The sequence below is a fragment of the Saccoglossus kowalevskii genome, chromosome 22 (assembly GCF_978046115.1).
Source record: "Saccoglossus kowalevskii chromosome 22, keSacKowa6.1, whole genome shotgun sequence".
In the NCBI taxonomy this organism is placed as follows: domain Eukaryota; kingdom Metazoa; phylum Hemichordata; class Enteropneusta; family Harrimaniidae; genus Saccoglossus; species Saccoglossus kowalevskii.
In genome coordinates this window covers 9,062,771-9,089,595 of record NC_140662.1, presented here as the reverse complement: position 1 = coordinate 9,089,595, position 26,825 = coordinate 9,062,771, and the positions used below count along the sequence as shown (strand labels likewise).

The 26,825-nt window shown below is 36.1% G+C and overlaps 1 protein-coding gene across 2 annotated transcripts in view; it reads right to left on the bottom strand.

Moving 5' to 3' along the window:
- Positions 1 to 26,825, bottom strand: part of LOC100377680 (cyclin-Y-like protein 1-B) — a 35,248-nt gene extending 8,423 nt beyond the window's left edge. The window contains exons 1-5 of one of the 2 annotated variants that reach the window (XM_078010995.1): positions 26,371 to 26,825; positions 14,208 to 14,276; positions 12,094 to 12,138; positions 795 to 927; positions 258 to 348 (exon numbers count right to left, since the gene is read on the bottom strand). In XM_078010995.1, the coding sequence (XP_077867121.1) occupies positions 258 to 348; positions 795 to 927; positions 12,094 to 12,138; positions 14,208 to 14,276; positions 26,371 to 26,521 (489 nt within the window). In that variant the 5' untranslated portion in view covers positions 26,522 to 26,825. The remainder of the gene's footprint in view (positions 1 to 257; positions 349 to 794; positions 928 to 12,093; positions 12,139 to 14,207; positions 14,277 to 26,370) is intronic. The other variant, XM_006819038.2, reaches the window with a different exon arrangement.

Below are 26,825 nucleotides of genomic sequence, written 5' to 3'. Positions count from 1 at the left end.
TATTTAAAACAACCTCTTGGTAAATTAATGCGATGTCATAAAACAAATGTACTGTACAGTAAGGCTCTTCGGAACTATTCAGCAGGGTAACTATCTGTATTCGGTCATCACAACAAATTCAGAATTCAGAATCATATTTGTCCGACAATCCTACGAAATCTATTGAAGTCTGGTTAGCATTTGGTCACTACGTGGTTGCCTTATTGTACTGCCTGGTACACTGAACAAACAAGTTTCTGATAGTGAATTGGACTTACTGTTAACGGATGTAACCTCTCGTCAAAAATGTCTAATAATCTTAATTCTGATTCTCTGTTTTTGATATGAAAATAAATGGCAAGTGCCACGCTGCAGAGAGAAAAGAACATTACCTTATAGTTAAAACAACAAATCCAGTATACAAACCATATTTACACTATTAGAACATGTCATATGATCAAAACAAGTCATATTTTAATGATATAGTATACAATTGGTTTCAACCTTTTCACTAACAGACTTTCCCACCCAAATTTGTCTGCACTTTTTTCTTGTATTTTGTTAATATTTCTGGAAATGAACCCTAATTTTGAAGCCAACAGACAAGATTTCATTCAATTTTCAGTTTTTACTCAAAAAATGTGGCTATTTTTGTTCCCATCTTCTGAAGGAAAGTGCAGACTATAAATGGGACTATTTTGTGAGGGAACTGGTGGCGAAAAGAATAAGTGTGCTTCTATTAAGGATGTGTATCTAATAGAACAAACACAAAAACATTTACCATTGAATACCCCGTAAAATCCAATGAAGCTTACCATTTTATGGTGGACTTAAGATTCGGCTGACTAACAGTACTATCGTCTATAAAAATTGTAGAACAGGAACTATACTTTTGAAGTGAGCCTGTAGAGCTAACATGGTTAATGGCTTGGTGGCGATGCTTTTTATCTGAAGAATAATACAAAGAAGATAAATTAAACTATTAAATAAAGTAACTGATAAAGACAATCCCTTATATTATTTAACTTGAGTGCAACTGTGTCATGTCTATCTGACATCCAAAACATGCCCTCATGTGATGACAGCGCCCCCATGCTATCAATATAGAAAATCTTTCACTTTTTTTTACTTTGTGTAATAACATTTTTTAAAAGCAATGTTTTAAGCAATTTGGTAATTTAATCAAAAGAATCATTTAGCGTCTCACATTCTTTGAAAAATCCAGACAGAATATATATTTTCCAAGAAAATCACTCATTAAACATTTGTCTCTTGAAAATTATAGTAATGTAATATGTTACCATATTCTGGAAAACTTCAATTTTAAGGTCTTAACCATTTTACATGCTTGTGTTTCTGTATTATATACACACAAGTCAATACCATGATAGATTGGAATATTGACAAGGTACACATAATTAGCACCCTCTATAGTGCGACTTCATGAAGGGAATTAATATTCATAAAGTCGTAGGGCGTATTTTCTCAATTAGTAGCACAGAATTGTGTTTTAAATGAAATTCAGTTTATCAAACTAACGCTGAACCATTTAGACTCACTGATTCATAACTCAATAAAACTGTTCAGTTTATAGATTTGTATTTATACTGTATTTACTCTATTAGGAGGTCTCCAATATAAGCGCATATAAACCAATAATCACATTTTTACAACAGAAACACCTCCAATTTACGTAAGCATATACACTACTAAAAGAACAAAAACAGTATACCATATTGTCTCTATTAGTAGTACATGCACATATGTAAACGACCGTGATGTGTTTATGTTCAACAATTCATATTTAATGACAGGGCAAACCATAAATGCACTTTTTGGTTATGTGCACTTCAAATAAAGCAAATACAATATAACCAAGCTGTTTTGTTTATATAGTTTTACTAACACCTTAATATTTGTTTAAATAGTTTATATAGTTATACTAACACCTTAATATATCACCATATAATTAAATTGAAAGAAAGAAAAACTGACAACCTTGATTCACTTTTGAGTCTGATGTAAACTGCTTTATTCTCCCAAGAGATAAATCATCATCATATTACTAATCTATTCGTCTAAGTGTTTTTTATCAATTTCATCATTTCTATTCAGTTTTGTTACTATACTTTGTAGCTATGGTTGATGAATAAAATGAGACTGCCAAAAACAGACAAGTCATTGTCAATGACACGTCCCCGTTCCGTTCATATTTGAGTGACATATACATTCAAAGCAGATCATGACCGAAATGCACCTGCATATGTACAACACATTGTGCTAAATCTGAACAAAATCCATCCATGCATGACTGAGATCCGGTTCTGGAATTGTGAAAATACGTGATTTTGATGCATTTTCGGCCTTAAAATGGCCATCATTCCGCTATTGTTAAGCAGATCATGAAACAAATGCACATATCTAATTGTGACATGATGTACCATGTGTGTGTGAAGTTTGAACTTGATCAATCCAGACATGTCTTGGATACGGATCCAGAACTGAATTCTTTAACAAAATGGCCGCCAGTCGGCCATTTCGAACTTGATCCGAAAAAAAAGACGTGCATCAAGGTCCTATTATGTTTAATGTATGTACCAAATTTGAACAAAATCCATCCATGCATAACTGAGATACGGGTCCGGAATGGTGAAAATGTGCGATTTCAATGCATTTTCGGCCTTAAAGCGGCCCCCATTTGGCTATCGTTAATGAGATCATGAAACAAATGCACATACATATTTGTGACATGATGTACCTTGTGTGTGTGAAGTTTGAACTTGATCAATCTAGACATGTCTCGGATACGGATCCAGAACTGAATTCTTTAAAACAAAATGGCCGCCAGTCGGCTATTTCGAACTTGATCAGAAAAAAAAAATGACGTGCATCAAGGTCCTATTATGTTTAATGTATGTACCAAATTTGAATGAAATCCGTCCATGCATAACTGAGATCTGGGTCCGGAATGGTGAAAATGTGCGATTTCAATGCATTTTCGGCCTTAAAGCGGCCCCCATTTGGCTATCGTTAATGAGATCATGAAACAAATGCACATACATATTTGTGACATGATGTACCTTGTGTGTGTAAAGTTTGAACTTGATCAATCCAGACATGTCTCAGATACGGATCCAGAACTGAATTCTTTAAAACAAAATGGCCGCCAGTCGGCTATTTCGAACTTGATCCGAAAAAAAAAATGACGTGCATCAAGGTCCTATTATGTTTAATGTATGTACCAAATTTAAATGAAATCCGTCCATGCATAACTGAGATCCGGGTCCGGAATGGTGAAAATGTACGATTTCAATGCATTTTCGGCCTTAAAGTGGCCGCCATTTGGCTATCGTTAATGAGATCATGAAACAAATGCACATACATATTTGTGACATGATGTACCTTGTGTGTGTGAAGTTTGAACTCGATCAATCCAAGCATGTCTCAGATACGGATCCAGAACTGAATTCTTTAAAACAAAATGGCCTCCAGTCGGCCATTTCGAACCCGATCCAAAAAAAAAAATGACGTGCATCAAGGTCCTATTATGTTTAATGTATGTACCAAATTTGAACAAAATCCGTCCATGCATAACTGAGATCCGGGTCCGGAATGGTGAAAATGTGTGATTTTGATGCATTTTCGGCCTTAAAATGGCCGCTATTCGGCTATCGTTAATCGGATCATGAAAAAAATGCATGTGCATATGTCCCATATAATGTGTGATGTATGAGTGAAGTTTGAACTTAATCGGTCCATGCATGTTCGAGATACAGGTGATCACGGACGCACGGACGCACGGACGCACACAGGGCAAAACATAAGTCCCCGTTTTCGGACTGCGTCCGAACGGGGACTAAAAATGTTTTCTCATCATCACCATGTCTGATGTTAATACTGTAGAATACTTTATTTTAGCTGGAATTAATTTTTGCTAAAAAGACTTTTTGAGTGTTTTGTATAGAATTTATTTTCACTGATTTTTGACGGGTTGAATGTAAAATATAGGAAAAAAAGGTATATTAGCTGGATTTTATTTTCACTGAATAATTCCTTCAATGAAAATAGCGAAAATTAATTCCAATCGAAAATAAAGTACTTTACAGTAACACAAAATTTGAACAATACTTCCTGTGACTGACACCCTAAATGTGTCTAGCCATCACAGATAACTAACATGAATAGTAAATATTCAATAATGTTTTGTCTATTATTCTCGTTCAAGTATGAGCCAGTCAATGTTATTGGTCAAAAACAGTCACATGACCAGTCAGTTATTGGGCTCTGATTTCATACCAACCAGATCAATTAGATTGTTATTGGACTCAGCAGAGTCACAATTTATGATAAGCTAGGGATTACAACTACATTTAACCTGTAACCTAAGGAGTACAGCCAGAGTTGCTGATATCAAGACAATCGATAATGTAATTTAATATATATTCCAATTAAATAAATTTGACAAAAACATCGACTTTTCCACAAAATTAGAATCACGACTACGGAGCGGAGCGACAATACATAATTAGTTTTAAAAGTTAACTGACCATGCATTACAAAATTGGACTGATTCACTGATCGTTGACTAACTTTCTACAAACGACTAAACGAAATGTGTTGTTAGTTTATACTACGCCACATACTAAACCATGAGGGGGAACTGCATGCACAAACAATTATAATAATAGCCAACCTGAGTAAGACACATATGTAATGCTTTGCCCTGGAATGGAAAACAACCAATTAATACACATAACGGTGTAGGAAAGTTTGAGGGAACAACAGTTTGTAAAATACATTTTAATTGGAGTGCACGCAGACATGTGACTAATGATTAGCCAATTAGAGTAACCGATTTAAAACAAGGTGCAGGAAAGTTTGAGGAAACAACAGTTTGTAAAATGCATTTTAATTGGAGTACACCTAGACATGTGACTGATCCTTAACCAATGAAAACAACTGTTTTTAAGCAAGGTCGGTGATAGGACAATCCAGAAATGGGTTACACACTAACTGCTGTCATATATTCTAACTGACAAACTTTGTAGAAATCTATATATTTTCTAAAAACTTATTGAATCTGCCAGACATTAATATACTTTCTTCTTAATATCTAAATATTATTAATCTGTAAGACACTGATAGATTTTTCTAAAATTTATTTTTAATCTGTAGGTAGCTAATATATTTTCTTAAAGCTTATAATTAATTCTTAAGAAACTGATATATATTCTGAAAGCTTATTATCAATCTGCAAGGTATATTTTTCTTATAACCCATTATTAATCAGAAAAAAAACATTATTTTTTTTTTTATTTTTAACAGGGGCATTTCGTTCTTCAATGTCAGTTTTTGTTAAACCATTGTTTGAAAATAAAATATTCAAAACTGATATATTTTCTAAAAGCTTAGTAATAATCTGTAAAAAAAAAAAAAGTTTTTTTTTTTAGTTATTTAACAGGGGCGTTTTGCTCTTCAATATTAGTTTCTGTTAAACCATTTCATAAAAATAAAATAAAATAAGCATTTCATCTGTATATAAATGCAAAAGGTTCAAATTACGCAGCTGGAAATCTTAATAGTTATGTTAGCACTAGGTGATACAATTTACTGTTTACAGCCTTATGTCAACGCAAAGTAACCCCAAAAGATTCAATTTTCTGAAATTGACATGCAACAACAATAGAGTTTTTATTTTTAATATTGCTGAATAGGTTCATGTACTGATAGATGGCTACAATGGAATTTGTTCTACATTGAAAATGCAGTAAGTGTGAAATTATAATTGTTTTGACGAGTCATACAAAATAAATGTACAAGTATATGTGAGTTTTTTATTTTCTGAATGGTGAAAGTTAACTCTGGTGCTCACAGGTAAAAAAAAACCCATAAAATCTTGTACAGTGAATACTAGGCTCAGTGATACTCTAAATTAATTTATTTTCGCTATTTTTGCTGAAAGAATGATTCAGTGAAAATAAAATCAAGGGAATATACCTTTTTTCTTATATTTTACATTCAACTCGTCAGAAATCAGTGAAAATAAATTCCATACAAAACACCCAATAAGTATTTTTAGCGAAAATTAATTCCAGCTAAAATAAAGTATTTTACAGAAAGTATATGGTGCATCTAGCTAAATTGTTATGAATACAGAACACAGAACAGTACTAGAGATTTTCATACATAGAGGGGGGGGGGGGTAGTGAGGTAGCATACCAGACGAGTAGCGAACATACTGTAATCCAATTTTATTTTTCAAGAGAAATGTTCGTGAATTTCGCAAGTATGGGAAAACACAACATTTTGTAGCAGTGAAAATTTTATTTGAGGTCTTTAAAGTTGTTTAAACTAACTCAACATAAAATGAGTTATGAATTGGAATCGGCTATTACACGTCTACATGTATGACTGCGTGGCAATGATCAGCTGTGTTGTAAACGTTTTCGTGCTGTGCGAATGTTTGCGTTTAGGGACAGGATTATATTTTTATCATGTGCTGATGGCAAAGAAATATGTTCGACTGTGACGCAAAAGTGACGCACAATCTCTAAATAAGAAAGGAGTTTGAACTCATCCATAATATGATTACAGACGAGTAAATTCTATTGTTTTCTATGTCAGATGTATAATAATAACTTCATACGTCAAATTCTATGAAGAAAATATATCCAATAATTAGCTTTGAAGACAGCAAGTCACTGAGACGTCAGCAAAATTTTGTCGCCATGAATACCCTCAAATCATCAAAATACAAAAATTGATAGCCAGTTAGAGACAAAATTTAATTGGTTTAAACAACAAGAACAATTATTAATGACCATCCATAATTTAGATAGCTTCTCCACGTATCACACACAACTTCTTAAGGTGAACAACTTTATACATACAAGTGAATAATAAATAAATCATTTTTCACATTTTAGTTTGTAAAGAATAATTGATGTATCAAGACTGATGTATAACAAGGCGGAAGATAAAAACAAAAATATCCACAATGCATTTTGTAATTTTCATCTTTGTATCATGCTTCACAGGTCAACTGACTTTAATTTGTTACCATGGTGATGTCATCAGAATAATGATGAAGCCAATTAGGTTAGTACGGTTCAAATTACCGACTTTGAAGCGTCATCTCTGATCTGCGGTGTCGCAATAATTGCGTCTGTTTGTTCTCATTGGTACATCTACTTAACCTTTATATATTTTTTGTTGAATTTTTTATGCAAATTCAGCGTTCTCCTTCAGAAAATGCTCACTCTGATTTTCATGTGAAGGAGGTGTAAATTTATTTGTGTTTTTCAACCTTTTCACCACCAGACTTTCTCACCCAAAATTCTCTGTACTTTTTTTCTCATATCCTTACAAATTTCTGGAAACGAAACCTAATTTTTTGAGCCAACAGATAAAATTTTAGTCAATTTTCAGTTTTTACTCAAAATATTTGGCTATATTTGTCCCAATCTTCTGAAGGAAAGGGCAGACTATAAACTGGACTATTTTGTGAATTTGTGATGAAAAGAGGGAACTGGTGGTGAAAAGTTTAAAACACAAATGTGTAACTGACAGTGAACTCTTTAAGCGGATATAATGTGCCATTGACGCGTAGTGATTTTTCATAACCAAACTAATTATGCTAATACAGTGTTGCACCAATGATTCAACAGAACATCGTACATTGATATAGTCTTAACATCTTACTATAGTAAGTCTGCGAATTTGTAATTTTGTAGTATAATTCACATTTTATAAACAAAATATGTATAAAAATGAAGGGAATCAGGTAACATAATAGTTCAGTGTCTGTCTTGCTTTCTAAAATCACATAGAAGATTCATTTTTTTTCTCCTCCCAGCAGTCTCCATGGTGACCCAACTTGATTTTTACAGATTCTATTGTGACTCAATATCCCTACCAAATCAGTCTTGTCCTGTACCATTGGTCACCGAATTAGTGTTAAAGAAGTTACTAATATCGACCATTTAAAATATAAACTGGTGACAGAGAAAATGATGCAGATAAAGTTGAAGGAGTTAAAATGAAATACATGAAATTGAAATAATTATCATAAAATAAACATGTTTAGGAGACTTACATTGATATACAGTTATTGAATTAAACTAATATATCATTATAAAATTTATAACATTTGTCAGAATTAACCTACTTTGGATCATAGAATCATCCAATCAAGTTTTATTGAAATTGTATCAGATTGTGCACAATTTTTTTATGTTTTTAAACAAGTTTGGGGGAAGCAATAAAGTTTATATAGAAAAGGTTTTTTAGAACAATTTTTTTTATTCTTTGGTTTTATAATAAAATGCAGGAATAAATTTATCAGTATACACAATATTACTTGTAGGAATGTGTACAAAGCAGTAAAATGAATAAAATCCAGCGAATATACCTTTTTTTCTACATTTTACATTTAACTTATCATTGAAAACTAATTCCATACGAAACAGCCTAAAAGTCTTTTCAGTAAAAATTTATTCCAGCTAAAATAAAGTTTTTCACAGTAATGCATTACTGTAAGGCATTAACTTACAAGATCAGATTCTGAAAAATTATTAAAATCACAGAATCCAACCTAAGTTTCCCACTATGAGGTCATACTGAATCCCACCATAAGGTCACACTGAATCCCACCACAAGGTCACACAGAATCCCACCATGAGGTCACACAGAATCCCACTATGAGGTCACACAGAATCCCACTATGAGGTCACACAGAATCCCACTATGAGGTCACTCAGAATCCCACTATGAGGTCACACAGAATCCCACAAGGTCACACAGAATCCCACCATAAGGTCACACAGAATCCCACTATGAGGTCACACAGAATCCCACTATGAGGTCACACAGAATCCCACTATGAGATCACACAGAATCCCACTATGAGGTCACACAGAATCCCACCATAAGGTCACATAGAATCCCTCCACAAGGTCACATAAAATCCCTCCACAATGTCACACAGAATCCCTCCACAAGGTCACATAGAATCCCTCCACAAAGTCACATAGAATCCCTCCACAAAGTCACATAGAATCCCTCCACAAGGTCACACAGAACCCCTCCACAAGGTCACACAGAATCCCTCCACAAGGTCACACAGAATCCCACCATGAGGTCACACAGAATCCCACCATGAGGTCACACTGAATCCCACCATGAGGTCACACTGAATCCCACCATGAGGTCACACAGAATCCCGCCATAAGGTCACATATAATCCCTCCACAATGTCACACAGAATCCCACAATAAGGTCACACAAACACCGCCATGAGGTCACACATAATCCCATCGCAAAGTCACACATAATCCCATCGCAAAGTCACACAGAATCCCTCCACAAGGTCAAATAGAATCCCTCCACAAAGTCACATAGAATCCCTCCACAAGGTCACACAGAATCCCTCCACAAGGTCACACAGAATCCCGCCATGACGTCACACAGAATCCCACCATGAGGTCACACAGAATCCCACCATGAGGTCACACTGAATCCCACCATGAGGTCACACAGAATCCCGCCATAAGGTCACACAGAATCCCGCCATAAGGTCACACAAAATCCCACCACAAGGACGCACAGAATCCCACCATGAGGCCGTACACAGAATCCTCCACAAGGTCACATAGAATCCCACTATGAGGTCACACAGAAACCCCCCACCCACAAGGTCACATAGAATACCTCCACAAGGTCACATAGAATCCCTCCACAAGGTCACACAGAATCCCACTATGAGGTCACACAGAATCCCACTATGAGGTCACACAGAATCCCACTATGAGGTCACACAGAATCCCACAAGGTCACACAGAATCCCACCATAAGGTCACACAAAATCCCACTATGAGGTCACACAGAATCCCACTATGAGATCACACAGAATCCCACTATGAGGTCACACAGAATCCCACCATACGGTCACATAGAATCCCTCCACAAGGTCACACAGAATCCCACAATAAGGTCACACAGAGCGCCGCCATGAGGTCACACATAATCCCATCGCAAAGTCACACAGAATCCCTCCACAAGGTCACACAGAATCCCTCCACAAGGTCACACAGAATCCCTCCACAAGGTCACACAGAATCCCAATATGAGTCACACAGAATCCCACCACAAAGTCACATAGAATCCCTCCACAAGGTCACACAGAATCCCTCCACAAGGTCACACAGAATCCCACCATGAGGCCACACAGAATCCCACCATGAGGTCACACAGAATCCCACCATGAGGTCACACAGAATCCCACCATGAGGTCACACAGAATCCTCCACAAGGTCACATATAATCCCACTATGAGGTCACACAGAACCCCCCCCCCCACAAGGTCACATAGAAACTAAGAATACCTCCACAAGGTCACATAGAATCCCTCCACAAGGTCACACAGAATCCCACTATGAGGTCACACAGAATCCCACTATGAGGTCACACAGAACCCCACCATGAGGTCACACAGAATCCCACCATGAGGTCACACAGAATCCCACTATGAGGTCACACAGAATCCCACCATAAGGTCACACAGAATCCCACCATAAGGTCACACAGAATCCCACCATAAGGTCACACAGAATCCCACTATGAGGTCACACAAAATCCCACTATGAGGTCACACAGAATCCCACTATGAGATCACACAGAATCCCACTATGAGGTCACACAGAATCCCACCATAAGGTCACATATAATCCCTCCACAATGTCACACAGAATCCCACAATAAGGTCGCACAGAATGCCGCCATGAGGTCACACATAATCCCATTGCAAAGTCACACAGAACCCCTCCACAAAGGTCACATAGAAGCCCTCCACAAGGTCACACAGAATCCCTCCACAAGGTCACACAGAATCCCAATATGAGTCACACAGAATCCCACCACAAAGTCACATAGAATCCCTCCACAAGGTCACACAGAATCCCTCCACAAGGTCACACAGAATCCCACCATGAGGTCACACAGAATCCCACCATGAGGTCACACAGAATCCCACCATGAGATCACACAGAATCCCGCCATAAGGTCACACAGAATCCCACCACAAGGTCGCACAGAATCCCACCATGAGGTCTCACAGAATCCTCCACAAGGTCACACAGAATCCCACTATGAGGTCACACAGAACCCCCCACAAGGTCACATAGAATCCCTCCACAAGGTCACATAGAATCCCTCCACAAGGTCACATAGAATCCCTCCACAAGGTCACACAGAATCCCACTATAAGGTCACACAGAATCCCAATATGAGGTCACACAGAATCTCACTATGAGGTCACACAGAATCCCACCATAAGGTCACACAGAATCCCACTATGAGGTCACACAGAATCCCACTATGAGGTCATACAGAATCCCACAAGGTCACACAGAATCCCACCATAAGATCACACAGAATCCCACTATGAGGTCACACAAAATCCCACTATGAGGTCACACAAAATCCCACTATGAGATCACACAGAATCCCACTATGAGGTCACACAGAATCCCACTATGAGGTCACACAGAATCCCACAAGGTCACACAGAATCCCACCATAAAGTCACACAGAATCCCACTATGAGGTCACACAAAATCCCACTATGAGGTCACACAGAACCCCCCCCCCCACAAGATCACATAGAATACCTCCACAAGGTCACATAGAATCCCTCCACAAGGTCACACAGAATCCCACCATAAGTCACACAGAATCCCACCATGAGGTCGGACAGAATCCCACCATGAGGTCACACAGAATCCCACCACAAGGTCGCACAGAATCCCACCATAAGGTCGCACAGAATCCCACCATAAGGTCGCACAGAATCACATCACAGAAAGTTACTCAGAATGCTACCACAAAAGAGACAACCAAGTTGAATAATGCAAAAGCTAAGCAGCATAACAATAATCATTGAGAACGAACATGAACTTTGAAAAGTCCAACATCTAATATTTGCAATAAACTAAGAAAAGGTTCAGAGATACTTAGAAGTCAAAGGAGAGAAAGAGAATGATGAAGTCTGTTATCTATATCACTTATCCACACTCAGCTGGAGTACAAGTGATAATAAAATAAATGTGATTAATTTACCGATATTTACTATATGGTGGCCGCCATCTCGAATACGGCTTGAATCTATAAGAAAGAGACAAGTTGAGAAATGTCTTTTTCAGATTCCTACAATTCATGGAAAAAATACCATACTTTCACAGCCAAACATCCAGAGTCAATGTGAAGCCACTTAAGATTGTTACTGATTGGCAACCCAACCCTATTATGAATCACCATGACCAATCATGCCTTTTATATATACCGTACTTGACCGCGTGAGCGCCCATACCCAGTCAAGCACCCACCCCCCACTTCTGCACAATTGTTATATTTGGGGTCACATTCAGGGCCCACCACTTCAAAATGCCACTAATTTAAAATTTGGTCTTTGATCATTACTGGTAATCATTTTTTTATGATACAGCGTGGATATGGATCGCCGTGAATGCGAATACGTAGACCACGGTAACCGTGCATAAACTATGCTTCGACAATGACCTGTTAATGAAAGTAAAATGCGGTAAATATTTCATGCCATAATCAGTTTACTGGTAATCATTTTTTTATGATACAGCGTGGATATCGACCGCCGTGAATGTGAATACGTAGACCACGGTAACCGTGCGTAAACTATGCTTCGACAATGACCTGTTAATGAAAGTAAAATGCGGTAAATATTTCATGCCATAATCAGTTTACTGGTAATCATTTTTTTATGATACAGCGTGGATATCGACCGCCGTGAATGTGAATACGTAGACCACGGTAACCGTGCGTAAACTATGCTTCGACAATGACCTGTTAATGAAAGTAAAATGCGGTAAATATTTCATGCCATAATCAGTTTACTGGTAATCATTTTTTTATGATACAGCGTGGATATCGACCGCCGTGAATGTGAATACGTAGACCACGGTGACCGTGCGTAAACTATGCTTCGACAATGACCTGTTAATGAAAGTAAAATGCGGTAAATATTTCATGCCATAATCAGTTTACTCATCAAAAATTGTTAGTTACCATTTTTTTCGAAAAAAAAACACGTCATTTATTCGCCGAAGTCAATTCCAACAGATCAAACTCCGACATCGATAATTCATTTCAGTATTGCGTTACCAGAAAGTCTTCGGGAATTCCCGTAGAATTGCGTCGGTACAACACATTCGTCAGTGGAGATAATGATGGAAGATTATGACTACGAGTGTGTTCCAACATAAATTTGTGTTTGTGTTTTCCAAATAAATTTTCCAACATAAATCTCGTAAATTTGTGTGGTATGTAATTAGTATCGTAATAAAATGTGCATATTTTGGTGACCATTTCTGTTTTTTCATTGTAAAAGACAATAACGATGCAACTAATTTTGTAATTTCATATTTCCTCAAATATGGCAAATCAAAATTGTCATTTGCACTCTTTTCCAAGGGGGGGAGCTCGAAAAATCATGATTTTCTGAGTTGAGGACCCTGGGCGCTAACGCAGTATGGTATATATGTATGCTTCGACCCAACTAAACAACCGTTGAGGTAACATTAATCTAACACTAACAAAATTTAACTACATTCAGCGTTTTTGCATGGAAAAATCCCTTGCATACAAATACCTCATACATTAGGAACCTAGAGCTGTCTACTGTGGTATATAAAACTGAAATCCGCATCCAACTGTAAGAAGCCAATCAGAGACAGCCTGCAAAATCAGTCCTGTCACAGAATATGTGAAGAACTACCTGACTGGATTATTAATCTATTCAAAGTCAACTATGATAACTGTTATATAGTCCAACGATATTTGTTCTCAGCAAAGCAACCATTTATGAACATATTACTGTTACCTGTTGTCTTTTTCAGAGAAAAAATGGTTTATTTACTTATTTTATACATTTTACATGCTTGAAAAAACCAAATGCTTTGATAGATTTTTCATTCCAAAAGTGAAGCTGAAAATAATGATTAATATTGAATTCAGAAGGACACCACAAATTGATAGAATATTGTCAGCATAGTATACACTATGCTTGTTCATAACTATAATATTTGGCTCATTAGCATGCAACATTTTTCTGTGTGGCCCTGGACATTGTATGTGTATTGTCCATCACCCTGTTAATTTAATATTACATACAAACATAAAAGGTAGGGAAATGTACATACCTATAGTTTGGGATCTGGTTAAAAACATTGTACTTGTTGTGGGATGTAAGGAGGGATCCTGATCATCATCTGCAAGAAATAATTTTAAAATAACATAAAAATATTTTTTCCTGTGGATACAGAACTTCTATATCATCGTTAGTAGCCACTTACAATGTAGTTGCTCCCATGATGCACCTTTTTATTGTATTAAAAGTGTAAATAACAATTGTAAAGAGCAAAGTGCTGGAACTGATCAATGATATGCAAATTAAATTAATTAGTATGCATGGATTTGCACAAAAATCAACTTAGGGTATCTTATGCCAGATATTTAAATATCATTGGCATATTATGTGCTTTTAGCCTGGAAACCTGACAGCTGTTGGTGGTTACCTACTTCAACTTGTATCTAGAAGTACTGCTTAAATTTCTCCTTCTCAATCAGTGCACAATTGTTGATTGGCTGATAAATATAGCACACTGCTAATCTGAATATTCTAATTTTTGATCAATGGCTGACCGTGACTTGATTGGCTGATAAATACAGCACACTGCTAATCTGAATATGCTAATTTTTGATCAATGGCTGACCATGACTTGATTGGCTGATAAATATAGCACACTGCTAATCTGAATATGCTAATTTTTGATCAATGGCTGACCATGACTTGATTGGTTGATAAATATAGCACACTGCTAATCTGAATATGCTAATTTTTGATCAATGGCTGACCATGACTTGATTGGCTGATAAATATAGCACACTGCTAATCTGAATATGCTAATTTTTGATCAATGGCTGACCATGACTTGATTGGCTGATAAATATAGCACACTGCTAATCTGAATATGCTAATTTTTGATCAATGGCTGACCATGACTTGATTGGTTGATAAATATAGCACACTGCTAATCTGAATATGCTAATTTTTGATCAATGGCTGACCATGACTTGATTGGCTGATAAATATAGCACACTGCTAATCTGAATATGCTAATTTTTGATCAATGGCTGACCATGACTTGATTGGCTGATAAATATAGCACACTGCTAATCTGAATATGCTAATTTTTGATCAGTGGCTGACCATGACATGATTGGCTGATAAATATAGCACACTGCTAATCTGAATATGCTAATTTTTTATCAATGGCTGACCATGACTTGATTGGCTGATAAATATAGCACACAGCTAATCTGAATATAGCCAGCCATTCGAGGCAGTCCACCCACATGTATTTACCTGTCAACCACAACCACAGATACAAAGTATCATCTGACAGGCACAATTTCTACAAAATTTGTGCAATTTTGCAAGTCTAAATCAAATGTAAGTTTGTAGTCACAAACTAGGAACTTGTAATTTTTATTTTTATAGATTTTAAACAGGTACTTTTTATTTCCTGGCTACGACTCGGCATTTAAATTTTTTTTTTGATGGTCGAATAATGTTTGTTTGCAACAGCGTGACCGTCCAATACAGTTTGTCTCGTTCCTGAAATCTTAATAGAATAACCTGTAGAATACTGTGTGGGTAATATTTTTTATATTGATTTTTGTTGCATTTGCAGCAAATAGTTACCAAACAATGAGAAATCTATAGGATTGAATATACCCCACAGCTGGCTTCATATGCATTGTTCATAGTTCATATGGTGCTTACACCAGGATTTAATTACAGCACCTAGGCGGTATGTGGTTACAGCTTAATGTTTCGAGTAATCGCAAGAAATTGACATGACAATAGAAATTCATTAAAGACTGGCACTCCCGTGCAATTAGCAGCGAGTGAAATTCCAGGGATTGAAGTCACTGATGTAGGCAACGAATAACTGCAAGTTGACATAAAGACGAGGTAGTTTATTTAATCAGTGGTCAACTAGAGGCTGAAATTATAATTAATTTATTTCAATTTCTCCTGACGTCAAATAGAATACACTGGTGAAACATGGTAGTAACTGTGGGTGAAAGGATGTTTTGGGGTGTAGTTTACATTGTATATGGAGTGGTAGGGTAATGTGTTCTTTTCCAACTATTATGAAGTCACGTAGAATTTCACTTAATTTATTTTTGCTGACATGTTTTCAAGCATTACATGTGAATCCAATTTTCACTGCGCTGTGTCTCAATAGAGTATGAGGGAAATGGCATATTCACTGGAATTTATTTCAGGGGAAAAATGTTTTCAGTGATAATGAAGTATTATGACAGATACCCTCCCCGTGGCTTTCATTGCGTATGAAAGTTATTTTCACGAGTGATGCAGTGTATCCTGCTGCCGTACTTTCACGAGCAAAGCCACGGGGAGGGTGTGGGGTTCTGTTATTATACATATGTCCCATATTTGATTATTTCATATTAAAAAAAGATCGTGCAACAAACCGGAATAGAAATTTAGATCGGGGAACCCAATTGCCCATTATTATGCTTCAAGACAGTGCTGCGACCTAGTCAGTGTAGAACGCGTGTCGCGGTACGTGTGAAAATAAAATAATCAGACGTCTAATTTGAGTCATTGTCCGAATAAATAACTCGTGGATGTTTAAGCGCGGTGGTTGTAGCGCAGCGCGTGTTCGAATATCATGTAAATAAACAATGTATTTTACACGCGTTGTATACGTCGCTATGAGTCCCATATCGAACAGGACGCGACACGACGACTGTCGCCCTTTAGTTGGGACCACGACAGAACCAGAACTTAAACTGGGCGACTACGATACACGGTTGATGTTGAAGTTAAAAGTTCCTCCACAGATCTGTGCATTGGCAAACATGCCGTGCAACTGCGGTACTCTACTGACGGAATGACTTTCGTTGAAATCGGTCGTCGCTGACTCGTGAGCTGCACGCTACAACCTTGTTTGTGATGTTGCTTGCTGGTCGTGGATAGACTGAGTCTTGGTTACCGGTTAAATTTTGCTAATTTGGCGTTGGTAATCTTTATTTGGAACTGAGTAACGCCGCCAGCAGAAACCTTATGGTACATCGATGTTGATGGTTGCGGCTCCATATTAATTGGAGATTTTACTGCGGGTCCAGGCAGCGAGTGGATCTTCCGAGAGCCCTTCAAGATTTATAAAACTCAGTTTCCAGTTTCCTAGTATTCTATGTGATGTACATCTAACATGCCAAAAATGCTGGTGAACGATTTGAACCTGACAAAAATACTTGAAATAGATACCAGGAAGGGGAGGGGGGTAAAAGAAAAGTTATATAACATTTTATTATTCAATAATTTATTAAAATACATAAGTTTGTCCACCTCCCTGTGATACAACACTTCAGACATAGCTCATTGTACTCGGGTTGAGTGTGGGCAAAAAGTAACTATTTGAATTTTTGATATCTTTTTTTATTAATGAGAAAGTTGACCCGAAGTTAGAGTAACTGTTCAGCAGGAATGGCTTTTTAACTCTTCTGTGATTTTTTTGGGCTTGGCTGATTTTGTTCATACTTGACAGGCAGGTCGTACCATCGCTAATTGGAAAAACAATCCTGACCCACCGCTACCATGGCAACAGCCAAAATCTGTTTTTTGAATACTTTCGCCAAATTTATTGCCTCCTACCAGTCTTGTAATAGCAGTGTCTAAATGATCATGCCTTTTATTCTGGCTACGTTGCACACTGGTAAAGAGATCACCGGCGCCGACATTGTTACCACTGTCAACGTAATCCCAACGCAGCTTTGAACTTTGAATAAAATGTAAATGCTACCTCCAATCTAGAAAATACTATCGCAAAACGGTTGGAAATAATACATTTAACGGCTGAATACGTCCTATCAATAAAATAAAGTGACTTCTAATGACTGCCATGTTATTTTGCGAACCTCGTATAAGGTGCCCGGTTTTAGTTATAAACAGACGTTAGCTTCAGGTTCATGTTCTTCCATGATAACAGCCGAAAACATATTGCTTGTTTTTTACCGGTTTTCATTGGCAACCGAAGTATTTTTATTTTGTAAACAAATTTTCATCTGCTATTTTTATTCAGTTCAAATCGTTCAGCAACATTTTTGGCATATTAGGTGTACATCACATTGAATACTACGATTGTGAGAACTTGATGTATGTTGACTGATTTTTATCATAGTACGAAGTACCAGGAAGTTACTCAGTTCCAAATAAAAATTACCAACGTCAAATGAGCAACATTTGACTGGTAATCAAGATTCATGTAATCCATGGCTAACAAGCAACATCACAAGCGAAGTTGTAGCATGCAGTACTAGTAAGTCATCCCGTCAGTGGAGTACCGCAGTAACACGACATGTTTGCCATCAGCATTGTATTCAAACGAATCACGTGGTGTGCCGTTCTCGTTCAAACCCGGGATTCGATCAATAGGGGAGTCCCAGTAAAAAAAACACATTGCAAATCATGCAAGTTCAACATTTTCAAACCAATATACTAAAACAGAAATGCTCAGAGATGCAAATGAAGGATAGATATTACTTTTCACTATACACATCTCTGTTGATACTATCCCTCACATATTCTACTCCCAATTGCTCCTGCGGAAAATGGACTAGCCTCTTTTCATGTTGACATTCAGAGTAAAATCATGTGACAGGCTGTTAAAATTGGCTGTTGCATACTCTTTTGCCGGTCTGGAAAATGTGTTTAATTAGCTCACATTCAAGCAACAATGCAGATTTCCCAGTAGGAGTGAGACTATTCGACTCTGCCACTAAAAAATAGGGGTGTTTTCAGCAAAAAACGAATAACCCTGGAATACACACAATATACTGAATTTCGGAACAAATCGTGCATTACTTACAGCAGCAGAATACCACAGAAATATCAGACGAAACATGAAAACACTATATATTGTATTTCAGCCTGAACCCTCTATATTGCGATTCAAGGAATTAACCCCATATGTGCATCCATTTCCCACCTTGGTATTACCCACCCCTGAAAACAAACTCTTAATACCACGCTGAAGCGTTTGGTAAATAGAACTTATATAATCATAAAATGTGGTACAGCATGTAAAATAGGTCAATTGAGGACAACATGCGCAGATGATAAAGCCATTTTTAACTCGTAAATGCGTTATTTCGAGGTGACTTTTTAGCGATTTGTTGAGAATCTAAGAAAGTATTTCAACAGTTAGAAATATAGTTGTCATTATTTTTACTTTGTTTACTCATTTATTTGTCCAAATAAATCAGTTTTACATCCTCAGCTTCATGAATAATTATCACATGACATAAATCATCGTGACATAATTTGTATTAAACGCTATTCCTCGATATAAATTTGCAGAATTCTTTTTCTCAATTTTGAAATAATCACTTAAATGTGGCTTTTAGATTAAAATGTGATCAAACCCATTGTACCCTTCAAACGTTGAAAACAAAATTTGTTCACTTGTTCTTTTCAATATTAGTTCAGAGTTAGAGAAATACCCAATAAACTAGCACATAAAACATCTTATGCATCTCTTTTGTTTTTATATATGCGTGTCACTCTTGAAATTAATAAAGGAAAGTGTTTCGAATAACTTTCCAGATAGTCTTGTTTTCGAGATAATGGCAAAAGTTGATGTGGACGTTACCAAGGTAAAATTCTGCTATTGGTATATAACGCGAAGCAATGCTTATTGAGCAAGGGCACTGATAGATCAGCTTTGATGGTAGGTTTTCTTCATTTATTTCTAGCCAAATTGTTCTGCTTTTTTTTCCCTCATAATCTTCAATAATTCTGAAAATGAACACTAATTTTGGCGCCAACAGACAAAATTTTAGTAAATTTTCAGTTTTTACTCAATACATTTGGCTATTTTTGTCTTTCGAAGGAAAGTGTAGTCTATAAACAGGACTATTTTATGAATTTGTGATGAAAAGAGGCAACTAGTGGTGGAATGGTTAAATGGATAGATCACAGTTTTTGAACCTAATAAAATCTGTTAAGCAGATAAAAATGTAACAGCATGCACCGGTATGATGTACATGTAAGCACTGGACTGCTCTATTGTTGGTCACCAAATGTGTTTCATTGTGTCAGGATATGATTGGTTTAAAAGCTACGTCAAATCAGTGGCTTTGAAATATTATGATGCACGGCAATGGTTTTTGACAACGAATGTCACTGTTGTAATTCCTCGATTTTTATTTGCACATTGTAAAATAAAGTTTAGCCTTTGTGTCAGGAGAACACCAACAGCCAAGAAACTGTGATACAGCACAACGCACTAGTACCGTTAAGTCTCTATTAGAAGCTGTATCCCTAAGAGACATTCTTTTTGAACAATTGAGAACAGAAATTCATCATTTCTCATATGTGTAGATGCTGTAATAGAAGCCGCATCCTCTTTGTTGCATTGTATCATTTTAATAGAAACCATAGTTTCTAATACTGATTTTACAGTACTATTTTGAGCAGAAACCCGAAATTGGAGGTGTTTTCATGATATACTACTAGTATACAGGAAATGTAGCTATAATCTCGACAAAGTCTGTCAACCTTCTCAGCTGTGACCTAGATTAGCTTTTTTCATATACCGGGTAAACACTGCCAACAAATTCAATTTTCAGTAAGCAACAGTCAATATTCTTTATGTCTGAGCTAAAAATGGATTTTCGATTCCAGGGTTATAGATAAAAAACCAAAAATAAAACTAGATTGGAGCAGATACGATGAGGCCCAGTAAACTCAACATACATGTACTAGTACATTATATTTTACAGGAAATAAGAAATATAGTATATCATAAATATAGATCTTTTATCTTTGTTAATACACGCATAATTATTATTTACTTGTGTTTTTTTTGTGTTTTGGTATTTGCCTTTTCTATTCGGGAAAAGTTTGTTATCGCATATGTAGAGTAAATTATGTAAAGCACAGATAATCAAAAAAATTGCATTTACATTGTATTGCATTCTGGATCCCTAAATATGAATACACATAAGCAGAGATTGCGTTACTACATCTTCTGCATGCAAAGCTCAACAGATATGGAAAAACAGCATCAGAACCACAGAGAGTTGGACAAACTTATATATTTTAATAAATTATTAAATAATAAAATGTTATATAACTTCCCCCCCCCCCCTCCTGGTATTGATTTCAAGTAATCAAGTAATTTTGAGTCAATTTGCAGGGGGTTTTTTTGGGCTATTTTTGTCCCAAACTTCTGAAGGAAAGAGCAAACTATGAACAGGACTATTTTGTAAACTTGTGATGAAAAGAGGCAACTAGTAGTAAAAAGGTTAAACATAAAAAATGTTTACTGTAAAATGACTAATTTTCACCTGGTTTAAATTTCACTGATTTGCCATTTCAGGCACATTCAGTGGGTTTTAAATTCACGGTTTTATCATTCAGATAATGTGTTCTATGCTAAATTTTACATATTCACTGGGTTTTAATTTAGCGCATTTTCAGTACATTTACAGTATATAAACTAGAATAGCCCAAGACTACCATTTATTTTGAATGTATTTTGAATTCTCGTTGTGTGGGGTGAACATACTTTAAAATACCAAGGTTTGAAAATCCATACAAAAACCCCAAAGCCTGAGTGACATGTACATTTTATTTTTTATTATTATATTCTTTATCCCAATACAACGAGTGACTTTTGTCTTTGATCAGATCTATCCATCATAGCCATAATGACTACAACGACCCATTATTGATAAGTGGTTGGCTATGTCCACGATTGCATCATAACGCTTGGCAGTATTGCTGCAGCAGTCGCACAACTTCACTAAAGATTGATTTTTTGGAAACAAAAATGATTTATTGATTTATTTAAAAGACCAACAGGAGCAATTCCCATTACTAATTCAATATAAATTTGGGTTATTTTGTTTTTACTAGGACTAGAGAGCGCAATGGAGTAAGTACGGTAAACATTCATTGCAGCACCTTCTAACAGGACTGATTTTGTTGGAAGTCAAAATGAAATCCCACCAAATTAAGTTGAGTCAGCTTGTTGACTGCTGGGGGAGATCAGTCTTCAAGAAAGCGAAAAAATAAATGTTATGCGACTGTATACATATGATGACTTGAGGCACACACACACAAAAAGTTGTGGCATTGCAGAATGCACAATATATTGAACCTATTCATTTCGCGGACACTGGCAAAAGTTTGAGGAACTCAGGTAACATTTACTAGCATATCGCCCCTGAACACACTGCGCACTTATAGGGACAACACATGGTACAGTCAGCTTTACGTCCAATCAGGATATCATTCACCCAAAGAGGACTGTTGCATTGCGATTGGTTCAATAAATGAAATGATTTGTGGAACACCAATTAGAACATTTGATAATTGTAATGTGATTATTCACCCCCTCCCCCCCTAAAAAACACACAAATATTATACAAACATTTTTATATTTTTGACGCGACTGGCATTATTTTGTCATACACAATTTTTAGGAGTTGTTCTTCGAATATACAAATCGTGTAAAAGTTGTGGGGACGTTAAAAGATGAGTATGTTAAAATGTCATGTGGCATGCATCTAAATAGAACAGCTACTTGGCCATCTACAAAATAAATAATCTTTCAACAGAAAAAAAATGTATTTTGATCAGTGAGTTGTGGTTCACCAACACGTCATCAATCCACAAATACGTCAGCAATGAACGCTAAGAATAGTTATTCTGGCATTGACTGATAACGACCAAACTACACAAGTCACAAATTATAACAAAAAAAACATCTACAGTCAAGGTATTATATCCAAAGAAAGCTCATTTCTTAAAATAAATGATTTATGTAAAAATTCCCCTGAAAGTTTTATTATATTTCTGCACTATTCACTAGATATGAAAAATGTAAATTTTTCAAAATGTACTGTATAACACCATTCATACTGATCATCAATCTAAAATTAATTATCCGAGAAAAATTTTATTGAATTCTAATATAAAATATAAGGTAGATTTGTCAGGTAATTCTGCTTAGTATTTTATAATGTATAAGATGGAAATATAAAACTACCCTGTTGGCACTTCCTGTTTATCAACAAAAATTTCCACAGGGATGACTACATAGTGTGCCATAATTTGACCTACAATATGGTTACCGACAATACCCCGGGGTGAAGAACTCCGCGTGTTCAAGTATGTAATGCACAGATGCCATTAATGGAGGAAATGGTATAGAAGTACATGTACTTATCACACACAAAAGTTCACTTCATTATATTCTTACAAAGAGCAAATAAAAAAAAAGGGGAGTACCTAAACGTGATGCATGAAAACAATGACTTTGTGATTTTCCAACAATATTAAATCCTACTTTGGTGACTATTATGAATTGGAAAGGGGGCAAAATACATACCATTGAGACTCAAAATTCAATGAATAATGTATCAAAATTTCAGAAAATTCCTTTCCCAAAAGTGTGTGAGCCATGACCATCCTACAGAGAATTACAGTATACTGTGGAATACGTTATTTTTGCTGGAATTAATTTTCGCTGAAAAGGCTTTTTGGGCGTTCGGTATAGAATTTATTTTCACTGATTTTTGATGAGTTGAATGTGAAATATAGGGAAAAAAAAGTATATTCGCTGGATTTTATTTTCACGAAATTATCCCTTCAGCAAAAATAGCGAAAATAAATTCCAAGCAAAAATAAAGTATTCTACAGTATGATTTATTTTGACCATAGATACACCTCTGTCTTTTATAATACATGCTTATTGGTTTCGTTTGTTTACATGTTATGTTCTTGTGTATATTTCCCTACAGGACAATGCAAGCCAGCTGATGTACACATACAGTATCCTGAATAACGGTTCCATGCACACTAGAAAACAACAGGAAGTAAACTACAAAGAACCCTCAAGTCATTCACTTAACAATAACGAGTTTTTTTTTTTATGTGACACTAGACAGTGTGCCATAAACTGTAGTGATTTCTACAGGAGGATGAACATGCATGTGTTCTAATTTCATGTTAATAAACAATGCATTTCACATGCGTTGTATACATCGCTATGAAGCCAAGATTTAACACTACATTGTGCGACGACTGTAGCACTTTAAGTTCTGCCTCCTTCGCTTTAAGTGTTGAGGTCCATCATCATGTGTACTGAGCACTACAAAACTGTGGGAACCTCAACTTGAGAAATGTGTAATATCGTCAGGATTTTTGAACCTTGAGAAATATGCAATACACCAGTAGTCATGATTTTTGAACCTCGATTTGAGAAATGCGTTATACATGTATGGTAATGAGTATTGCATATTCTACTAACTACTGTTAGTTCCGGTACACTTTTATGTTCAAGAAATTTTCTCAATGGGGGAACTGAATGTTCTCTCGGAAGTGGACTATCGAAGAAACAATTTTATACTTACATGCAGTTTGCATTTAAATACATCTGTTTTTTTTAAATTATAAGATTTCTCATCGCTAAATTTGCATACTACCTACAGTACATGAATAAAGTCTCAAACATACCTTCCCTCCAATTACACTGGAATGTACTGGTACCGGTAACTTCCTTAAAGGATTTCACAAGTGTTAAACTCAAATTAGTCACTATTTGAACATTTGGATGACGTGTAGGTGTGAAGTCAAAAGAAATATAACAGGAACAATTATCAAAAATGTACCTCACATGATCTCACAACATTCTAAACTACCCTACTTTACTTTTGTGAGACAAATTTCAGCCAAAATAGCCACATTTCTCAGCAGTGAATTGCAACTGGTTTCTAAAAACTCATTAAACTTTGAACTTGTACTTGTGTACATAAATCACGAATACATATTGTTTAAACAGACTGGCATAAAGATTGCAAGATCAGACAGGTACAGTTTTACTATACTACTGGTTACCAGAACACGAAAAACTGGGGCATTTTGGCTTGCCTAAGTGTTCATTTATGTTAGGTTTCTTTGTAGTACAGCACATCTCCAATAGAAGCACACACACTAAAAATTACATTAAATTGTAAGCTGCATAATTAAAATAGGACTTATTTCTACAATATCCACGCTCCTCTGTCAATTTTGTAAGCGCATGTGCTACTAAATATATCAAAGGCGGTATCAACGTATGAAAAAATATATACAAGTTTAAACCACAATACTAATAAAGTCAGTCATGCCCAACCACAGCAGTCATAGCCATATTACATCAATTCTGGTATCATAATTATACACCTACATTTTGTTCACATATAAAAAAATGTACATTGCCCTTGAGCCACCATATAAGTTTTACTAATAACTTTGAATTAAAGGGCGATGGTAGTCGTACAATGTCCTGCTCGATACGAGTTCCACATCAATGTACACAATGTGTGTAATTACATCGTTTAATACACTAAATTTGAACATGCGCTGTACTAGGACCACTACCCATTAATGTAATTACAATATATACCCCTCTACTCTGCAGAGAAATGTATCCCTTCAATTCAATGCATTTGAAATGGTAATAAAATAATATTCCAATGTAAATAAAATTTTCAGGATAATTTATTTTGTTTTTTCATAATATAAATGCAATGAAATTACAGGTAGATTGCCTGCATCCTGACTTATTGAAACAAGGTGCTTGTGACCTCAGACCGGCACTGTATATTATGCCTACATTCAGACTATACGCTCCATAATTAAACCAAACAAAAGAGTCCAGGCAGTTAACAATATTGTTTACATTTTAAGTTGTGAATATAAGTAAATAAATATATATTTATTTTTCAAAATGTTTATTAATATTTGTTGGCTGCAAAATATAACAAATATTTATGGCTCAAATTGAAGGGAATATTAGATACAATTGATATACTGGTATTTAATAATCATTTTAATATATTACGATATGGAAATATAATAATGCAATACGTAACCGGCAACTCATTAATGTCGACCCCCGTTGTTTACCGGCTTACTTCAATGGTTGATACTGGGACTAATTGTACAAAATGCAACGCTATCATTCGAAATGAAAACCCTCCTGGGGGTGTCAGACGCTGTTTTTTTTTTGTTAGAACATTTAAGATAAGACTGTTTTTTGCAACAGTGGTAACAGTGTCGACTACAGTCAGATGTGACACTGGCTTCTCTATATAATTGAATACAAAATCTGACAACGTGTTAACGAACAGTTGCGAACGGAATCGACAACCGGGCCTCGCCCAAAGATTGGAAATTTGCAACACAAGGCTGACAAGATTGGAATATCAATTTACCTTCATTTCGCTCTCGATCGCTTATATGTTGTAAATTTGCACTATTTTCATCCTTCAGCGAAAGTTCACCGTCTGCTACTTTGTAGTCGTTCTCTCGATTGGTTCTGTCAGCTTTCGAAGTACACCGACAACACGATCCATGATTGCCCATTTTGAGCAAAGCCAAGCAATGTGTGAGACAGCTCGAATGAGACACACACTGCACTGTTTACGATTAAAAAACCGGTGAAAAAACCAAGATTACACTGTCCGATTGACAAGCTTTTCAGAACACCGCATCTTCGAAATCTTCTTGTTATCTGTAACTAGGTAGCGTTCGCTCGTTTCACATTTTACAACATAATTTCAACACGACTATTACCAAATTTATAAGCATCCATTTCTGTCTTCACATACGACAGGCAGCGGCCATGTAAGCTGTAAAAGCAGGTTTGATTGGCCACAGCTGATGGTGA